The 15,355-nt window shown below is 43.0% G+C and overlaps 1 protein-coding gene across 1 annotated transcript in view; it reads left to right on the top strand.

The window, feature by feature from the left end:
- Positions 1-15,355, top strand: part of CTNNA1 (catenin alpha 1) — a 347,088-nt gene that overhangs the window by 123,409 nt on the left and 208,324 nt on the right. The window contains exon 2 of the mRNA XM_079701645.1: positions 888-1,115. Coding sequence (XP_079557771.1) covers positions 1,010-1,115 — 106 coding nt within the window. The 5' untranslated portion in view covers positions 888-1,009. The remainder of the gene's footprint in view (positions 1-887; positions 1,116-15,355) is intronic.

The raw sequence follows: 15,355 nt of genomic DNA, 5'->3' as shown, positions 1-15,355 counted from the left end.
TGTTGTCCTTCAGACACTCAAGCAGACCCAGCTGAATGGTTGGTGGTCTTGACTGGTTTGAACTGGGCAAGGCTAGCTCCATGTTTCTGAAAAACAATTTAAACAACAGTTGCTATAGCAGATATACATCAGAGGTGTTATCTATAGCGGGGTGGTTAAAGGAGTCTTGTGATATGTTGTCTAAGCTATGTGAAGCTTAGAGGGTATGCAATTTGCAAAAACAATTAAAGCAAGTTTAGTTAGTAAAGTCAGGTTACAGGATATTATTTATTAAGCAAGTTATAGTTTAAGGGATCTAACTGATGACTGCCCTCGGTTTCATGTTCATGGAAGACTCAATATTGTTAAGGTGGCATTACTCCCTAAATTAATTTACACATTCAATTCAATTCCTATTAAAATCCCAGCTGCCTTACAACAAGAAAAAAACTAAACAAACTGAAAAGCAACAACTTTTCTTAGATTCATCAGAAACTGAGGTCACAGGACAAACGACCACCCTATAAACTAGAGAGATAGGTGAATGCGGAGAATGCAGACCACTTTACCTAAAGAAGAAGCTGCTGGAGCCAGGAACCAATTGCACTGAAGTACTGATACATGCTACAGTATAGATGAACCTTGAAAATATTATGCTAAGTGAAAGAAGCCAGTCACGAAAAACCATACATTATATGATTCCCTTGATATGAGTATCCAGAATAGGCAAATCCACAGAGACAGAAAGTAAATTTGTGATGGCCAGGTTGGGATGAGTGGGAAATGTGGAGTGATTGCTAATGGACACAGGGTTTCTTTCTGGGATGATGAAAATGTTCAGATTGTGGTGATGGTTGCACAACTTTGTGAATATATTAACAACCACTGAATTGTATGTTTTAAAATAGTGAGTATTGGGCTTCCCTGGTGGCGCAGTGGTTGAGAGTCCGCCTGCCGATGCAGGGGACGCGGGTTCGTGCCCCGGTCCTGGAAGATCCCACATGCCGCGGAGCGCCTGGGCCCATGAGCCATGGCCGCTGAGCCTGCACGTCCGGAGCCTGTGCTCCGCAACGAGAGAGGCCACAGCTGTGGGAGGCCCGCGTACCGCAAAAAAGAAAAAAAAAGAAAAGAAAATAGTGAGTATTAAACTATGTGAATCATATCTCAATTAAAAAAATAAAAAGTTAACCAATGATGATTTGGGATGGGAAATCCAAATTTCCCTTTAGATTCGGTCTGCAGACCATTTTTGGGAACCAGAGCCTCTGTAGGTCATTTTCCTACTGACTGACCAACCCAGCCTTTGACCATTCCAAGAGGAATTCTGGGATATGGAAGGAAAGAGAGTGAAGAAGGGACTTGAAGGAAGGGGGCTAGGACTGGGAAATGCTTGAAATGAGACTCCAGAGCCTTGTGATTGTAGCTACTGTTCTGCAGGAGGCTACCTCCTTCATTAAGTCTCCCTGGTTTCTTCTTTCCCTAAAGCATTTCATCCAAAATATATCATTTTGACCCAAAGACCTCTCACTGGATCCTTGTTAGCTTGTAGGCTCTCTGTTTATTCCACAGTAAGCTATTTTACTTGTTCCAGATATGTGTCCCCTCCACAATGACACCACAACCTCTTCCAGGGCAGGACCCCTGTCTTGGTCTCACAGACCCTTAATGTAGGAAAGAACTTTGGGCATTGCTTGGCTCTCCCCTCCTAATTTAAATGTAACCCAACTATCAGCTTCTTGGGTTTATCCAAGACTCCCAGCCTCCTGGGGTCATCTTCCCCCTCATGTTCAGCTGGGAGGAATCACCTTATGCTGTTCCCCACCCTCAAATACAATAGGAAACCCCATGTCCTGAACTCTGTGTCTTTGGGAATTCTTGTGCAGTGTTTGAGAGAATGGCTTTGGAGCCTGGGTTCACATCCTATCTCTGCCACTTATTGGTGGTATGACCTTGGACAAGTTATTTAACTTCTCTGTGCCTCAGTTTCCTTGTATATAAAATGGGAATAGTCAAAGCTCCCCCTTCATAGCATTAAATGAGTTACCAGTAATATATGAATATACAGCACATAGAACTGTATCTACCACTCCATAAGGGCTATAAAAATATTTGCTCTTGGGGCTTCCCTGGTGGCTCAGTGGCTAAGAATCTGCCTGCCAATGCAGGGGACACAGGTTCGAGCCCCGGTCCTGGAAGATCCCTCATGCCACGGAGCAACTAAGCCCGTGCGCCACAACTACTGAGGTTGCACTCTAGAGCCTGCGTGCCAGAACTACTGAACCTCACGTGCCTAGAGTCCGTGCTCCACAACAAGAGAAGCCACCGCAATGAGAAGCCCACACACCGCAACAAAGAGTAGCTCTCACTCGCCGCAACTAGAGAAAAGCCAGCGTGCAGCAACGAAGACCCAATGCAGCCAAAAGTAAATAAATAAAGTAAATAAATTAAAACAAAAAAAATGTGCTCTTATTACCTCTTTCAGCTGAATTCTTGACCTACTGTGCCCCTCATCCCTTTCTCCTCTCATGCTGCCAAAACTCTTCACTCTCCAAAGCATCCCTAATTCAAAGTGATGTGTGGCAGACTTTTGCTAAAAGCTTGAGGGAAACATGCCACACAGCTCAGCCAACAACTTAAAATTGTATCTTGAGCATCGTTGTTCTTCAAAGTCCCCTGATCATTCTTGCCACCAGGCATCTCTCAGTTACCATCCAACTTTTCTTCTCTAATGCCAGCTTGCTGCCTTGCTCTGTACACCCAGTTTCCATCAACACTTTCTCACATCTCCTCTCGCCTTTCCCCAGCCCCTCATCCTGGAAACTCAAAATTTCACGGTGGAATTCTGTTCTCGTTAAGCCTCACAGTAGCCATCTAAGCCCTGCATGAGGGGGGCAGGGGAGCATGGGGAGAGGCAGGGAGAATAGCTTTTGCATCCAGAGAGTCCTTGAAGCTGGTTTCCTATTAAAGAGGGCTCTCACTACCAGGACTCAAGGAGGCCCAGCAGGGGCCAGGGACACCCCCAAGGTTCCCTGGATGGAGAGAAGTTACCATCTTCCCAAGGAATGCATTGCACACCCAGCAAAAGCTACATAAAGCACCCACTGCACAAAGGACTAGCCAGAGAGCAGCAGAGTAAAACTAGCTTCTTTGTGCCGTTTGCCTTATATAATTTGTTACTAGGCCCAGATGATCAGGGAGTTATTGTTTTTGAGGGAGGGTTGGAGGTGATATTTTAGCCCATTAAAGCCTTCCCCAGGCCTGATTTTCCTCTGGCACCGCGTTGAACTTTTTCTCTAGCTGCCAAGGAAGGCAGGATGTCAGGCTAAGGTAATTTATGTTAATTTTTTCCCTTTCTGGTCCATTAACTTTTGTGATGTTAATATATCTTACAGGATCTCCTCACCATAGGCATTGCTGCATCTGCTGGGTGCTGCAGGGCCTGCTCAGGAGGCTGCCTGCTGGCATGACCTCCCGGGCCCTGTGTGTACCCTTTCTCCACTGCCTGGGGATGTTGGTAGGGGGTGGGTTGGCTCCCGTCTGCTCAGATGAAAGTTAATGATTCCCTGAAGTGGGATTCCCGGAAGCTCTGGGAGGGAAATGTTGCCAACAAAGACCTTCCCTGGGCAGTTTCTTTGGAGTTCCTTCTGGCCACCCCCATTCCAAGGCCAATTTGAAAGGAGGCTAGGGTGGAATAAACTGAGCAACGCACATTTCCTTACATTACAGTGTGCTGTCTTGCAGGGAGGGGGAGCTTTGGGGATTAGAAAAGGAATGAAAATCTCTTCGAGCCCTTCAGGTGTTTTCTGTATAGTTGGGGGCGGGTTGGGGTGGGATGGTAGATGTAACCTAATAGGGTCAGTTCTGTTAGAAGGTGATGTTGAGGAGGGGGAAATGTCCTTCTCTACTTCTCTGGAGTTCTTGTGGCTGGATAAATAAAATTGACATAAAACAGATTAACAGGAGAAAAAGAAAAAAAAATTAATTCATGCGCATGGAGGTCTTATAGAAATGGGACCTAAGAAGTGGCCAAAGCAGGCAGCTTTTATACTTTTTAGACAAGGAAACAATAAATTTGTGAGGAATTGACAGGACAAAGAAACTTAGGTTTTGGGTGCCCAATTAGTGAAGAATCTAAACAGCGTTTTAAAGAAGTAACATGGTTTATATACACTTGGCCTGAATTCCCTATCTTGGGCGATAAGGGTGTCCTTTTACTTCCAGATGCAGGGAGAGCAACTGTCACGTGAGAGACTGATTTCCTGCTTTCAGGAGACAGAAAGGAGAGTCACAGTGTCCCTCTTGTGTTGGCCATTTATTAAGTAACTTTAATTGAAAATAAGCAATATGCCACTGAGGCACATTTTGGGATGGCCTAACCTGGGCCCCAACAGTGACATATATGCTCCTAAATATCACTGAGCTTTGCAAAATCCCTCAGGGCTTATAAGAAAACCTGGGATTTCACAACAGTGAAAAGTTCACCAGTGACACATTTAAAAAAGACAGGAACCTGATAAAAATGGTAGCATAGCTTTACAAATGTTAAATGGTTAAGCAAAACATAAATACTATAGTAAATATAGCACTCTGATTTGGAAAAAACCTGCAGTTGGCTTGTGGAAGTGGGTGTTGGCAAAGTCACAGCTCATGAGTTATTGTGAAGTGGAGGAAGGCGGGTAATCTGAAATTTTGTTTGTTTGTTTGAATAAATTTATTTATTTATTTATTTTTGACTGCGTTGGGTCTTCGTTGCTGCGCACGGGCTTTTCTCTAGTTGCTGCGAGCGGGGGTACTCTTCGTTGCGGTGCACAGGCTTCTCATTGCAGTGGCTTCTCTTTTTGCAGAGCATGGGATCTAGGCGCGTGGGCTTCAGCAGTTGTGGCTCGCGGACTCTAGAGCACAGGCTCAGTAGTGCTGGTGCACGGGCTTTGTTGCTCCGCGGCATGTGGTATCTTCCCAGACCAGGGCTTGAACCCACGTCTCCTGCATTGGCAGGCGGATTCTTAACCACTGTGCCACCAGGGAAGCCCGGGTTATCTGAAATTTGATGGAAAGTTGTAACACCAAATGTGGATGGGTATGGATCATAACACATGTGTGGTGTTTGTGTGTGTTGTGTTTTGTGTATTTCTACATGGGTTGATTCAGGTGGGTGTATTTTTCTGCACTCACCTAGTGTTTCTTGTGGATGAAGTTGTATAGAAGCAAATGTGAAATTTGCATTTTTGTTCAAATTGTTTCCTAATATATCAGTTTGGAACAAATTCATGTTTTCAAAACAAGCCTTATAGAAACATAAGACTCTCTATACATACACTAAATTCCATAATATCGGTTTGTAACCAGATAATTTATTAAGAAACTAATTCATTTGTTTTCTCTACATTTTTTTTCCTCTTCTCCATTCCAAGAAGGTGGCCACGTTCTTTGTAATTCTTTGCCTCTGTGACATTTGCAGAACAGAAAACATGCAGTCATTCAATCAATAAATAAACATTCGTGAATCTCTCCTATGCACCAGGCAGGGTTCTACACACAAGGGGATAGAGCAGTGAACAATCCACACAGGCTTTGTTTTCATGGAGTAAGGGTTCTAGTGGGAGAGGCAGACAAAAAACAAATAAATGTATAATAGAATGTCAGGCAGTGAGAAGTGCTGTAAAGAAATATAGAGCAGAATAAGTGTTAGGGAGTGACTAGGGGTGGAGGGAGAGGACATGACTCCTTTAAAATCGATGAAATAGTGGTGGGAAACGGGAGATTTGAGCAGAGATCTAAATGAAGTGAGGGAGTGGGCCATATGATTATTTAAGGGAAAAGTTCAAGATAGATGGAACAGCAAGTGCAAAGGCTGTGAGGAAGAATCATGCCTGGTACATTCGAGGGGTATCAAAGAGGCTGAGGGCCGGAAGGATTGAGAGATGGAGAGAGCAATAGGAAACTAGATAGGAGGCATAGCAGGAACCTGGTCACATAATGTCTGTAGGTCATGGTCAGGTCTATGGATTTTTTTTTTGGTAAGTGTGCTAGGAAATCATTGGAGTGTTTTGAACAGGTGAGAGATATCAGATATCTGACTGAAGTGTTAAATGACTCACTCTAGGTCAGTGCTGTCCAAAAGAACTTCAATGATGAAAATGTTCTGTCTACTCTGCCCAGTGTGGTAGCCATTGGCCATATGTGGCTATTCAGCATTTGAAACGTGGTAAGTATGATTGAGGAAGTAAAATTTTAATTTATTTAATTTGAATTAATTTGAATTTATATTTGAGTAGCCACATGTGGCTAGTGGCTAATATATTAGTGCAGTTCTAGATGTTGTGCATAAAATAGACTAAAAGGGAGTGAGAATTGAAGCAGGAGGACTGATAGGAGTGCAATAGTCCAAATAAGAGGTGATGGTCACTTGGACTGAGGTGGTAGCATTGGAGGTGATAAAGAAGTGGTTATATTTTTATTCTGGATATATTTTGAAGGTAGAGGTAACAGGCTGTTGGATTAAATATTATAGAGTATAAGAGAAAGAAAGGAATTGAAAATGATTCTTAAGTTTTTGGCTTGCAACTGAATGAACAGTGGTTTCATTTCCTGCCATGGGAAATAATTGGGAATGAACAGAAAGTTTCCATTTTGTGTTGTTTTGTTTTTTCCCCCAAACCTAAGCTCACTGATGAGGCTGTTCCAGGGTCCTAGAGTGCGTGGAAGAGAGGAAGGTGCCCTGGAATGCAGCCAGGTTGGGAAGAAATCTGAAGTCAGGAATATTTCAAATTGTGTAAACCTAAACCCTAGTCCTTGCAGAACCTCTGAACAAGTGCACTAGAGAAGCCGGCCCCCAAAGAACACTGTCCCAAGTCTGGGCCCAAAGCAGCAGAGCTTCCTGATCCGAAGGGACCAGTGGGCTGGGATGATGGATGTGTCAGTGGTGACCTGGATGGCTGACATGTGGAAGAATCTCCCCGACCCTGCCTGAGACACTGAGCTTCATGAAGGTGGGCAAAATGGCTGGATATCAGTGTTCTGCCAGTCTCAAGAGATGGGTATTTGGAGTCATCTTTACATGCATTTAAGGTAGAGAAAGAGGTGTAGGTACATGAGAAGCATTGTGGATGGGCTGAGGCATTGTGGATGGCTGTGAGGGAGATTAGGGGGATTAGGAGGCGGAGTCAGGAATGGTGGGTGCTTCTACCCCATAGACTCTAGATTCTAAGTCCAACAGTCAACTTTCAGTGCCTTCTGTAAACTTCTCAAAGGGTGTAAAAGATCCTTTCATTCAAGTCATTCTATAAACATGTTAGGAATAACCTTTAATCTTTCCGTTTTTCATTTTGAGGAGGGTGGGAGTCACACGCTGGGATATCTGTGCCAAGGCAAGGATATACCTCTCACACGCATTAGGTAAAATAAAGAATTCAGAGTAAACAAATCTGGGTTTGAATCCCAGGTCCCTCCCACACTACCTGTGTGATTTGGGGCAATTAACCTCAGTTAATTAATTACTTTTTTCTGAGCCTCAGTTTACTCATTCATAAAATGGGACCACCCAGGTCTGAAATGAGGAATAAATAATGTATGTACAATATCTTGCATGGCACCTGACAAATCGGAAGAGTTCAGTAAATGCTAATTTCCCCTTCCTATAGAATTGCCCGGAGTTGCTCATTGTAGCTTCAGCCCCAGAACCTTCTTGTGGTATGCTGCCCAGCGTCTCCTGTTCGACCTGGGTTCTCCATGGCTTGCTCAGATCACATCACAGCTTTTTCTCCCCTGCATTAATGCTAAGCACTTCTTATTAAAAAAAAAAAAAATTCTCTGCTTGCCTCGTACCTTGTGATCTGAAAAAGCAGCTGTAAATAGAAGGTGTGCTCCCTATGATGCAGCACTCTTGGCATTTTGCTCTTTAAAGGTTAATGGCCGGGACTCTACCTTTGGAAAACTCAGCCTACAGCACTCACCAGAAATTGCTGTGAAGGAAAGTGAGCTTGAGAGGATGTGGGGAGGGTGTTGAGGAAGGTCTGTGGAGTGGGATGATGAACCTGTACAGGGAGAATGGTACATTCTAAGAAAAAAAGATAGGCCATGGGAGCCCCCAGTCATGAGAGGTAGCAGGACTATGGCTTCCATCTGGCCCCCTTTCTGGACCAGACTGAGGTCTTATTGCCTGTCCTTTGCTAGAGAATTCCTGAGAGGACTTGCAGTGATAATTCGGTGCTCAATCATGCTTCAGTTGCAATTTATTTAAAGTCGACAATAGGGTTCCTGCCTTTTAAAACCAGATTCCTAGTACTTGAATCTCTGAGGCTGGATTTTTTTTATCTTGATAAAAAAAGCTATATTTCACACTTATTACAACACCTGGCACCTGACACCCTCCAGAGACTTTATAAAACTAATGAAATGAAACCCTCAGCACCATTGTAAACAGGAAAGAGAGTTGAAAAACTAGATTCCATACCCCCTCACCGTAGGAGACAAAGGACAAAACCTGCCTCACCTCCACCTTACCGGTAGATCCAGATTTTTTTAGGCCAGTCTTCAAAGAGCTTTTGATGGTCCTCAAAGAAGTCCTAGCTCACAACATCTCCTGGAGGTCAGGATATACCTGAAAAATGGGTCAATCAGGCACCAGCATACAACTCTGACCTGTATGCAGATGAGTCCTCCAGAACCAGGAACCCCTCTCCAGCTTTTCACGCTCAGCATCAGACAATAGCCAGTCAGAGAAGCTGGATTCATCTTTGCCAAATGTCCCCAGGGGATGAAGTATGTGGGCATGTCTGTCCTGTGATGGAAAGGTAAATGCAGTGGTTCAATTGAGGAAAAGTACAATCATATGATTCTCCCTGACCCTACATCCCAGCTGTCCTGATATCTCATCCCTGATTGGGTCCCTACTGGAAAAACAGTGGGGCTTATAGTCAGAGACCTGAGTTCAAATCATCCTTCTGCCACTTAACTAGACTTAAAACTTAATTTCTCCAAGTCTCAGTTTTCACATCTGTACAGCAGGAATAATAACACCATTATGGTTATCTATTACAGTGTAACAAACAACCCCAAACTTAGTGGCATTAAAAAACAACCAATCTGTCATGCTCACAGATTCTGTAAGTTAGTAATTTGGACAAGACACAGTGGAGATGGGTTGTTTCTGCTTCATGATGTCTGGGGCTTCAGCTGGGATGATTTGAAACTGGGCTCAGTTGGGACTGTTGACCATGGCCTCTCCACATGGCTTGGGCTTCCTCATAGCATGGTGGCCTCTGGGAGTTCTTACATGATGATTCCATGTTCCAAGAATGAGTGTCCCAGCCAACAAGGCAGGAACTTCATGGCCTTTTATGATCTAGCCATGGGATTCACATAGCATCATTTGTACCATACTCCACAGTCATAGAAGTCACCAGCCTGCCCAGATTCAAAGGGAGAGAACACAGAATAGATATCACCTCTTGCTGAGAGGAGGATTAAGAATTTGAAGTCTTGCTTTCACACTGCCATCAGTTCCTCCCTCAGTTCCTGTGAGGAATGAAATAACAATCTTGTACATAGTAGAGGCTCAATAAATAGTATTCTGTATTCTCTTTATCTCCTTTAGGCCTTTCAGAACAATTTGCACTCACTCCGAAGGAGAGGAACACAACCAAAATTGCCAAAGTAACCAAAACTGCTTCTCTTTTTTCTGGTTTATGTCCAACTCTGGAATATCACAAAACCTAGAGAAATGGTCCCTCAATGCTGACTCTTAGGGTGGTAGCCTGGGGCAGGTAGGTGATTTAATGTCCTTTGGGAATTTTCAGAGCTACTTCTCAGGATAGAAAATTAAAACCAAAAAAACCCAAAAAACAACCAAAAGGAGATGGACTTCCCTGGTGGTGCAGTGGTTAAGAATCCGCCTGCCAATGCAGGGGACATGGGTTCGAGCCCTTGTCCAGGAAGATCCCACGTGCCGCGGAGCAACTAAGCCCGTGTGCCACAACTACTGAGCCCACGCGCCTAGAGCCCATGCTCTGCAACAAGAGAAGCCACCACAATGAGAAGCCCGCGTACTGCAGCGAAGAGTAGCCCCCTCTCGCAGCAACTAGAGAAAAGCCCGAGTGCAGCAACAAAGACCCAACGCAGCCAAAAATAAATAAATAAATAAATAAATTTAGGGAGGGGATAAAAAAGAACAATTATAAAACCAAAAGGGGAAAACCAAGTTCAGAGCTTGACTCCTCTGCTGATAGGAAATCCAGCCCTGCAATTCAATGCTAAGCATGTCCAAATTCTGCACTATAGCTTTAAGATAAGTCTGTATTTGACTGTGTATTTCCTTCATGCTCTGTGAGGAAATCACCCTGGGAGTGTTTGCATATCTCTGACTGAAAGAGCTGTCCAATGAGGCAGAGGGACTGAATCAGAGGAGGGCAAGGAAGCTGCCAGGTTTGGAGTCCACTCAGATAACACAAATTCCAGATTCAAAATCCAACTCCAACGTTTTGAGGTCCAAGTTTTGTTTACTCTTGGCAAGCTCACTTCTTTTGTTCACAGAAAGAGTAGAAGTTTTAAGGCGCTCAAAGAGAGACCTCTCTCACACCAAAAGCCCATTCATAAGGCCATGGGGATGAAGTGAGTATAAATGATTCCGGAACGTATGGCTTCTTTTTTCCCTTGAATTGTATATAAGGGAACATAAATTAAGAGAAAAAACTGGCAAGGGAAAGAAAAGTGTGTAGGGTTTTAGCCAACTCTGAAGCTTTGAAAGCACCTTGGGAATCATGTTGGGATGCCTTCCACCAGGCCCACCAAGAGATGCTGGTGAGCAGGTGGACAATGAGAATCATATGGGACAAGCAGAAAGGCCCTGGATATCAAAGGGAAGGTGGTATATTAAGGCAGTATATTAATCTATTGCTGTGTAACAAATTACCCCCCAAATGTAGCAGCTTTAAACATTTATTATCTCCATAGTTTCTGAGGGATGGAAATCAGGGAACAGCTTAGCAAGGTGGTTCTGGCTCAGGGTCTCTCAGGAGGTTTCATCGCCTAGGACTGGAGTCACCTGAAGGCTTGACTGAGGCTGGAGGATCTATTTCTAAGATGTCACTGATACGGCTGTTTTCTGGAAGTCTCATTTTCTCTACAGAGATGCTTATGATATGGCAGTGGAATCTCAAAGCAAATGATGTGAGAGAGAGAGGGAAAAAATGAGCCCAAGATAGAAGCTGCAGTGTCTTTTATAACCTAATCTCAGTAGTGATATACAATTACTTCTGCCATATTCTTTTTTTTTTTTTTTTTTTTTTTTTTGCTGCATTGGATCTTCGTTGCTGCTCATGGGCTTTCTCTAGTTGCAGAGAGTGGGGGATACTCTTCATTGCGATGTGCGGGTTTCTCATTGCAGCGGCTTCTGTTGTTGCAGAGCATGGGCTCTAGGCATGTGGGCTTCAGTAGTTGCGGAACATAGCCTCAGTAGTTGTGGCTCATGGGCTCAGTAGTTGTGGTGCAAGGGGCTTAGTTGCTCTGCAGCATGTGGGATCTTCCTGGACCATGGCTCGAACCCGTGTCCCTTGCATTGGCAGGCGGATTCTTAACCACTGCACCACCAGGGAAGTCCCTGTCATATTCTGTTGGTCACATAGACTGACTCTGGCACAGTGTGGGAAGAGCCACACCAGGTGTGAATACCAGAAGACAGGAATAATTGGAGGCTGGATACAGATGGGAGAGGTACAGAGACCAGGAAGGCAGTTGGATCTGGGCTCCTTCCAGAATGCTTTTTTTTTTTTAATACATCTTTATTGGAGTATAATTGCTTCACAATGCTGTGGTAGTTTCTATTGTGCAACAAAGTGAATCAGCCATATGCATACATATATCCCCATATCCCCTCCTTCTTGAGCCTCCCTCCCACCCTCCCTATCCCAACCTTCTAGGTTGTTGCAAAGCACCGAGCTGATCTCCCTGTGCTATGTTGCTGCTTCCCACTAGCTATCTATTTTAATTTGGTAGTGTATATATGTCAATGCTACTCTCACTTCACCCCAGCTTCCCCCTCCCCCGCTCCATGTCCTCAAGTCCATTCTCCATGTCTGCGTCTTTATTCCTGCCCTGCCACTAGGTTCATCAGTACCAATTTTTTTAGATTCCATATATATGCGTTAGCATATGGTATTTGTTTTTCTCTTCCTGACTTATTATTTCACTCTGTATGACAGTCTCTAGGTCCACTACCTCACTACAAATAACTCAATTTCATTTCTTTTTATGGCTGAGTAATATTCCATTGTATATATGTGCCACATCTTCTTTATCCATTCATCTGTCGATGGACATTTAGGTTGCTTCCATGTCCTGGCTATTGTAAATAGAGCTGCAATGAACATTGTGATGCATGTCTCTTTTTTTTTTTTTTTTTTTTATTTATTTTTTTTATTAGTTTCTGCTTTATAACAAAGTGAATCAGTCATACATATACATCTGTTCCCACATCCCCTCCCTCATGCATCTCCCTCCCTCCCACCCTCCCCATCCCACCCCTCCAGGCGGTCACAAAGCACCGAGCTGATCTCCCTGTGCTCTGCGGCTGCTTCCCACTATCTATCTACCTTACGTTTGGTAGTGTATAGATGTCCATGCCTCTCTTTCCCTTTGTCACAGCTTACCCTTCCCCTTCCCCATATCCTCAAGTCCATTCTCAAGTAGGTCTGTGTCTTTATTCCCGTTTTACCCCTAGGTTCTTCATGACATTTTTTTTTTTTTTTAATTCCATATATATGTGTTAGCATACGGTATTTGTCTTTCTCTTTCTGACTTACTTCACTCTGTATGACAGACTCTAGGTCTATCCACCTCATTACAAATAGCTCAGTTTCGTTTCTTTTTATGGCTGGTAATATTCCATTGTATATATGTGCCACATCTTCTTTATCCATTCATCCGATGATGGACACTTAGGTTGTTTCCAGCTCCGGGCTATTGTGAATAGAGCTGCAATGAACATTTTGGTACATGTCTCTTTTTGAATTATGGTTTTCTCAGGGTATATGCCCAGTAGTGGGATTGCTGGGTCATATGGTAGTTCTATTTTTAGTTTTTTAAGGAACCTCCATACTGTTCTCCATAGTGGCTGTATCAATTTACATTCCCACCAACAGTGCAGGAGGGTTCCCTTTTCACCACACCCTCTCCAGCATTTATTGTTTCTAGATTTTTTAATAATGGCCATTCTGACCAGTGTGAGTTGATACCTCATTGTAGTTTTGATTTGCATTTCTCTAATAATTAGTGATTTTCAGCATCTTTTCACATGCCTCTTGGCCATCTGTATGTCTTCCTTGGTGAAATGTCTGTTTAGGTTTTCCACCCATTTTTTAATTGGGTTGTTTGTTTTTTTGATATAGAGCTCCATGGGCTATTTGTATATTTTGGAGATTAATCCTTTGTCCATTGCTTCATTTGCAAATATTTTCTCTGATTCTGAGGGTTGACTTTTCATCTTGTTTATGGTTTCCTTTGCTGTGCAAAAGCTTTTGAGTTTCATTAGGTCCCATTTGTTTATTTTTGTTTTTATTTTCATTACTCTAGGCAGTGGGTCAAAAAAGATCTTGTTGTGGTTTACGTCAAAGAGTGTTTTTTCTAAGAGTTTTATAGTGTCTGGTCTTACATTTAGGTCTTTAGTCCATTTGGAGTTTATTTTTGTGTATGGTCTTAGGTAGTGTTCTAATTTCATTCTTCTACATGTAGCTGTCCAGTTTTCTTAGCACCAATTATTTAAGAGACTGTCTTTTCTCCCTTGTATGTTCTTGCCTCCTTTGTCATAAATTAGGTGACCATACGTGTGTGGGTTTATCTCTGGGCTTTCTGTCCTGTACCATTGATCTATATTTCTGTTTATGTGCCAGTACCATGCTGTCTTGAGTACTGTAGCTTTGTAGTATAGTTTGAAGTCAGGGAGCCTGATTCCTCCAGCTCCATTTTTCTTTCTCATGATTGCTTTGGCTATTCAGGGTCTTTTGTGTTTCCATACAAATTGTAAAATTTTTTGTTCTAGGTCTGTGAAAAATTCCATTGGTAGTTTGATAGGGACTGCATTGAATCTGTAGATTGCTTTGGGTAGTATAGTCATTTTCACAATATTGATTCTTCCAATCCAAGACCATGGTATATTTCTCTATCTGTTTATGTTATCTTTGATTTCTTTCATCAGTGTTTTATAGTTTTCTGAGTACAGGTCTTTCACCTCCTTAGGTAGGTTTATTCCTAGATATTTTATTCTTTTTATTGTGATGGTAAATGGGATTATGTCCTTAATTTCTCTTTCTGATTTTTTGTTGTTAGTGTATAGGAATGCCAGAGATTTCTGTGCATTAATTCTGTATCCTGAAACCTTACTAAATTCATTGATTAGTTCTAGTAGTTTTCTGGTGGCATCTTTAGGATTTTCTACATAGAGTAGAAAATCATGTCATGTCATTTGCAGACAGTGACAGTTTTACTTCTTCTTTTCCAATTTCTATTCCTTTTATTTCTTTTTCTTCTCTGATTGCCGTGGCTAGGACTTCCAAAAATATGTTGAATAATAGTGGTGAGAGTGGACATCCTTGTCTTGTTCCTGATCTTAGTGGAAATGCTTTCAGTTTTTCACCACTGAATATGATGTTTGCTGTGGGTTTGTCATATATGGCCTTTATTATGTTGAGGTAGCTTCCCTCTATGGCCGTTTCCTGGAGAGTTTTTATCATAAATGGTGTTGAATGTTGTCAAAAGCTTTTTCTGCATCTATTGATATGATCATATGGTTCTTATTCCTTAATTTGTTAATATGGTATATCACATTGATTGATTTGAGTATATTGAAGAATCCTTGCATTCCTGGGATAATCCCACTTGATCATGGCGTATGATCCTTTTAATGTGTTGTTGGATTCTGTTTGCTAGTATTTTGTTCAGGATTTTTTTTTTTTTTTTTTTGCGGTACGCGGGCCTCTCACTGTTGTGGCCTCTCCCGTTGCAGGGCACAGGCTCTGGACGCACAGGCTCAGCGGCCATGGCTCACGGGCCCAGCCGCTCCGCGGCATGTGGGATCTTCCCAGACCGGGGCACGAACCCGTGTCCCCTGCATCGGCAGGCGGACTCTCAACCACTGCGCCACCAGGGAAGCCCTGTTCAGGATTTTTGCATCTATGTTCATCAGTGAGTGATCCTGGTCTGTAATTTTCTTTTTTTGTGATATCTTTGTCTGGTTTTGATATCAGGGTGATGGTGGCTTCATAGAATGAATTTGGGAGTGTTCCTCCCTCTGCAGTTTTTTGGAAGAGTCTGAGAAGGATTGGAGTTAGCTCGTCTCTAAATGTTTGATAGAATTCACCTGTGAAGCCATCTGGTCCCGGACTTT

Source organism: Hyperoodon ampullatus, assembly GCF_949752795.1.
Source record: "Hyperoodon ampullatus genome assembly, chromosome: 4".
Classification (NCBI taxonomy): Eukaryota; Metazoa; Chordata; class Mammalia; order Artiodactyla; family Ziphiidae; genus Hyperoodon; species Hyperoodon ampullatus.
Note: the sequence above shows the minus strand (reverse complement) of the source record. Positions and strands in the feature narration are given on the sequence as shown.